Genomic DNA, 6,023 nt, shown 5'->3' with positions numbered 1-6,023 from the left:
GTCTGGTAAGGTTCAGAGTAGTGAACGGTAGACCGGACGATGAGTGACTGTGAGGAGCCTCTTCTTGAATATGGCTAGATTGGAGACAGGTGCAGGTAAACAGAATACAGGTGAGTGTGATCTGGTGTGAGTGGTGATCGTAACTGAAAACAGGTGTAAGCCGGGGAGGATTCTGGGACATGGAGTCCAGAGCTGGTGACTGGTGACAGAGACTCCCTGACACTGATAAACAAATCCACTTGGTAACTAAACACACACAGACATCTAACAATAACACATGCGTTGAACCATTGCTGTCTCTTGCTCTTCTTCATCTGAAAGGCAGTGTATACAGGCTTTACATATTTACTATATGTTAGGGTGACATTTTTTTGTTAAACTGATGAGAGTAATTTTTGTTAAAAATGTGTTGAAATTGTTGAAAGTGAAATTATGGTCAAATTTATGCTGCAATTACTGCCTTTGTTTTATACTAGCAGAAGCTTGAAGATAATGTATATTTACATTCGTTCATTTAGCAGGTGCTTGTCCAAAGTGGCTATACAGGTGAAATTATAAAATAAGTTCAATTGAAATTAATATTTAATGGTGAGTAGCTATTTAACAAGTGGTATAATCACTACAGTTAGCCGGTCATGATTGCAAAATAAACTCCTTCAGGGTGATATAAGACCCCTCTATTACAGGGCCTAATCATCATGCCAGGGTTTATTTTGCATTAATGACCGGCTGACTGTACTTTATCTCTTCTTAACACTCACTTGCTTGCTTAACCACTTAAAATGACTGGTGATACTGAAACAGGATGATGATATGACAGCTCATGTGGACACAATAAAGGTTATCGGGAAGCTTCTAATAGCACTCACCCTCTTCATTTAATCTCTTGTACAGTGACCTCATCACTTTTGCGCTGCCAAAACGCTTGAAGCGAGAGTGTACATTGTCATGGTACCACCCCAAGGTTCCAATTTTCAGGACCCTGCATTTACAAACAGGTGTAATGTAAAGACTTCATATTAGGGATTAATTATATACATTACTTCATAGTTTACCTAAGTGTATAAACTGTAAATTTTTTTCCAAATGTAATCCAATGTCGGAACCTTTTCTAACCTGGACATGCGGCAGGGGTCGCATACCCAGCCATGCTCCTTCTTGTTGTAGCGGCTACAGGTCTTGCAGGTGTAGAGTTTACAGTCCATACACTGCCGTTTGCTGTTCACCAGGAACTTAAATGGCTGCAGGCAGCGGATACAGTGAGAGTCAGTCAGGTTTGACTGAGAGCCCAGGAGTTCCTTCTTTGTTTCTTCCTTCTCGATCTTGGATTTAATCTCACTGTGGTGTAATACAAACAAACAGACAAACAAATTACATACATGATTATGTCACTGAAATAAGCTTTGTGGTTACTTTCTGAAGGCAGGTTGCTTAGGTTGCTTTCTGAAGGCAGGTTTGGCTTAGGCCTAAACTAAAACCAATTTATAATATAATTGAATATTAATAAAGCCGTCTGTCCACTGATCCTATTCCCTATTACAAATGCACAATATATATGTACCACATTTTGTCAGCCAATATTAGAGATGTTTTCATTTATCTGTACGGAAGAATATATTATTTACAGTGGATATTGCTTCTGTTTTAACATTTAAATTACCTTTGCCTTCATTTGTTTTCACTTAGGTTAATCTTTAATAACACTAATAATTTACAAACCATGTTAAATATCACACACACTCCCATTGAAACACATTATAGCATGTATGATGTTTTTGCTGGGAAATTGTCATTTTGAAAAAAACATTTTGACAACACAGTTACATTTGAGTGATGGGGTGGAGACAATGAGTTTATATCATATTTATATTTTTAAATGTATCTTTTATATTTATTACATATTTAAGAAACTGTATGAATATGCATGTGTTTGGATTAAAATTCAGAATCAATTTCCCCTTTTTTTTTTTTACAAAATATAGTTTTTTTTTATGTTTTGATATATATCTGAAAGCCTTGAGATATATCTGAAAGCTTAATGAAGCCTCAAGTTGGTGTAGTTTTAAAGATTTCACTTGTTTGGCTTATCTCCATTGGATTCTATAGGCCCCTCTAGTGGCGGTAATCATAAAATGCAATTTTATGTAATTTTTCCCCACCAGATGGCATCAGAGACACTCAGTGACCTAGGTCCTGATGGCTCATCATGTTTCAAGTATAAATATGCAGAAATTGTCTTTCTTTGTTTTGTTTTGTTTTGTTTTGTTTTTTTTTGGTGAAAAAAATATATTAAAATATGCTGATTTTCATCAAAAAAATATCCAGAATTTAATGTGAATAAAATAAAAATCACCAAAAAAATTATTTCAAAAAACCTACTTAAAAAATTAGAAAAAAAATTTATAAAAATGGACCAATATAAGCTTTCTGGACCAAAAATAAAATTAGTGTCATTTTTGGCCTTCGGGTCATTTTGACCCGTGAGGGACACTTTTGTTATAGGTTCGGGAGGGACGGATGAGGGTTTTAATGTCAGTCAACATTGTGAATGCAATGCTTTCAAAACCTCAGTAAGTCACACAAAGCTAATTTACCAGTATATTCACCATAATACATAAAATTCGCATTACAACACATAATTGGTGCTGTAAAAGACTATGATCAAGAATTCAACTTGAATTCAAGTCATATATAACTGTCCTTGCCAACAAATAGAAAAGAACATCTTCCAAATAACAATTCAGTAGCCACACAGAGACCTCCTTGTGCAAAAAGAATAGAGCTCTGGGGCATCATGTTTTCCCAGCCAGTGGAATGGTGTGATCAGGCCTTGTGACTGTACCATGATCATCATGATGTCTTTACAACAGCAGTCTTTCACACTTTGTGCCCTTTCTCATAACCTTGTTCCGCTAGCATTACTATAGACAGAGTATGATATATAGATAAATATAGAAGAAATTATGCAATTGTACCTCACAGTTCACTAAACCATCTATGTCTTTTGGAGTCAGTGCTGGCTGGCTCCAATGACATATGTTAACCAATTAACCAGTGTTAAATCATGTCAGATTTGTCTCTATGGTAATATAGATTAATCATGTAAATTAAAGTCCTTACCCAAGCCTCTCCTCTTCCTTCTTCCTGAGGTCAAAATCTCTTTGAATGACCTCCCACACATGTTTGGCCTCCTCTTCTGTTAGTCTGGACAGGTCCAACTTCTTGTCCATATTCGGAGCTTAGTTGATCTTTTTTAAACAAAATTAACAGTAAACATGACATATATAAGAAGTCTATGGATAATGCGAATCTTATCGTTCCACCTCTCTACCTTACAGAGATAACAGGTTTCCATTATGAGCTACCAGAATATGCAACATGATCACATACAGTATGAAGCACTGCAGTCATAATCATGATCAAAAGTTCATTCATTGGGTATGACTGTTTTCAGTCCAGTCTCAGCAGCTCCTTTAAATAAAGATACATTTAAATACTCTCAACATGTCAACAAAATAGTTTTATTCTGTAAACTCCTCTATCAGTAATTCAAATGAAGTTTTTGAAAGAAGCATTAACGTATTAAAATAAATTAGAACACAATAACTGCAATATCATTCATAAATAAATAAATAACATGCTGAATGATTTTCTTTAAATATCAATGACACCACTGCTGTGTGTAAATGTGGTACTGGTGTCATTCTAATAGTGCATTGATTATCATGGCTCCTCACAGATACAACATTCATGATGTGATCATGTAATAATTTCAGCCAGAGTGCTATGAGTAAATGAACCCAGGAAATTAATCAAGTCTGACAGATATCTGCTGCGATCATTAGAAAATCGTAGTGTGACAGCATAAATGCACTCTTCACATTCATAACTTTAATGGCAGTAAGAACAATTGATTTAATATCACTGAAATGATTTACCTATTAAAACATTAAAAGGCAGACTTTACGCTTACAGAAAAAGTTTCTTAAATGATAATGAAGATTTTGTTTACCTTGCTTGCAGACAAGTAGCTGCTCTTGCCAAGTGTCTCGGGATGAGGCAGATAATGTGAGGATAGTCAGAGGTATGGCAATCATAATCACATGTCTAGTTTTTCAAATGAATTGGAAAAAGCTCCACCCTTTCCTTGCTTGAAATAAACAGAATAATGAATGCATTAAGATAATAACTGTTATCTGAAGAGAGATTATTAATTTTTGTATCTTTTTCTTTGCTTTTGTCTTATTGATTCTATTTTCTTATTCATTTTATTGTACAATAAACAGTTGGTTGAGCGTTAGCCTATTTCATGTTACTTCTGTTTAATGTTAATATACCGTAGTTTATCTTTATTTCGGTTTTTAATCTATGTTTTTATGTTTTATACAACAGATAGTCCAACAGCACTGGGACTATTACTGTTTCTGTCTGTATAGTAGGATTTTTTTTTTTCATTGTCAGTAGGTATTCATATTAGAGGAGATTGAGGTATGACATAATATTCTTCTATAAGTTGTATTGTAAGTAAACCTCATTGGTTTATGCAGATCAAGCCAGCACCTTTGATCTTCTGTTTACTATATTTGATTTGCTCTATGCATGTGCATCGATTAGCGGATATATGGGAATAAAAGCCTAAATTAAATCTGTTCATTACATTAAGTGATCGTGTCTCTTCAGACGACTTTAAACTGCTTGATTTATATGGATTTCTTTTATGATCTTTTTATGAACTTTGTGAAGCATCAAAGAATTGATGTAATGGACTTTCAATTGGAGGAACAAAACTCTCAGGTTTCATTAAAAATATCTTAATTTGTGTTTTTTAAAGATTAACTACAGTAAATGGTTTCAAAACAACATGAGGGTGAGTAAATGATAACATTTTTGTGTTTTAGTTTTACATTTATGTGACTTTCGTAAGTAATGTTGGTGCACCCTACAGTGGTGCCTATGAGGCATATGGCAAGATGACAGAGTGAATGTTTCTATTTACTGTATGCCCATGTACAGGCAATGTCTGTGGTGGCTAAAAATGAATGTGGGATAGTTTTACACATCATAGCGCAGTCTTAGATGTGCACCCTGTAATACCAAATACCAAAACAATATTTTGTTTTCAAAATGACACAGCAGTTACTATCCTTGCATTAAGTAGATAAACAAAATGCAAGAGTCTCTGCATTAGTGGTTATCAGAAAAGCCCCTCTCCAGAGCTGTGGTTCAGGCAAAAATAAATAAGTAAAAAATACTGTTTTATTCACGTTGTAGGTTAAAAGGTTGAATGAGAGGGTGCCCTTTAGTGCAAGGGGCTAGACTATGGGAAAGCTGATTCATTACTCTAAAATTAGCCCCCATGTACTGCTCTGGCCTTAGGTGCTGGCTAGGGGAAGTCCTGCTTTCATCTAGGGAAGCAATGCTGAGCTTTCAGTGACTTTTCTGGTGTACCAAATTGATCTTTGCACATACTAGTTGAGTGTGTTGAGCTGCAAAGTAGGAGTTTCTTAAAAGTAAATGTGGTTAAATAGAGAAGAATGAAACCGACAAATTAAGGTTAAAGCTGTAACCAGAGCCAGAAATGAAAACGCCCAGTGTGGGCAAAATTATTTCATGCTGTAATCAAAGCAGGCTATTATTTAAACAATATTATTTTGAGTCTGAAGTTAATTTCCTTGTGGAAAATAAGATATCTCTATTAGGAGTGAAAAAATATACAATATCATGTTACAATTTATTGCAATACAAAAATGTAACAACATGTATTGTGGAGAGTGACAATTTGTATTGTGTATAGTTCACCCAAAACGAAAGTTTAAAATATAAATTTAGCATCAAATATGGTAAACCCAAATTGGCATACATTTGAGCTTCCATGTTAATTATTATTAATAAATTAAAAATAAAATACATTATTTAATAAAATACAATATCTAAAACTTTTTAAATGTGTGTAATCAGGGACAGAGTGCAAGCATTTGTGTCTAACATGATACTGTACTTATTAGCTAAGAGAATTATGAATA

The 6,023-nt window shown here is 34.4% G+C and overlaps 1 protein-coding gene across 1 annotated transcript in view; it reads right to left on the bottom strand.

The window, feature by feature from the left end:
• LOC107748919 (melanophilin-like) overlaps positions 1-4,073 on the bottom strand; it is a gene marked incomplete at its 3' end in the record, with an annotated part of 13,244 nt that extends 9,171 nt beyond the window's left edge. Inside the window, exons 1-5 of the mRNA XM_016563926.1 lie at positions 4,013-4,073; positions 3,391-3,471; positions 3,121-3,248; positions 1,117-1,338; positions 870-982 (exon numbers count right to left, since the gene is read on the bottom strand). Coding sequence (XP_016419412.1) covers positions 870-982; positions 1,117-1,338; positions 3,121-3,230 — 445 coding nt within the window. The remainder of the gene's footprint in view (positions 1-869; positions 983-1,116; positions 1,339-3,120; positions 3,249-3,390; positions 3,472-4,012) is intronic.
• Positions 4,074-6,023: the final 1,950 nt, after the last annotated feature.

Source organism: Sinocyclocheilus rhinocerous, unplaced genomic scaffold (assembly GCF_001515625.1).
Source record: "Sinocyclocheilus rhinocerous isolate Xijiao unplaced genomic scaffold, SAMN03320098_v1.1 scaffold1371, whole genome shotgun sequence".
Classification (NCBI taxonomy): domain Eukaryota; kingdom Metazoa; phylum Chordata; class Actinopteri; order Cypriniformes; family Cyprinidae; genus Sinocyclocheilus; species Sinocyclocheilus rhinocerous.
The sequence above is the reverse complement of the archived record's forward strand: the minus strand, read 5'-3'. Positions and strand labels throughout refer to the sequence as shown.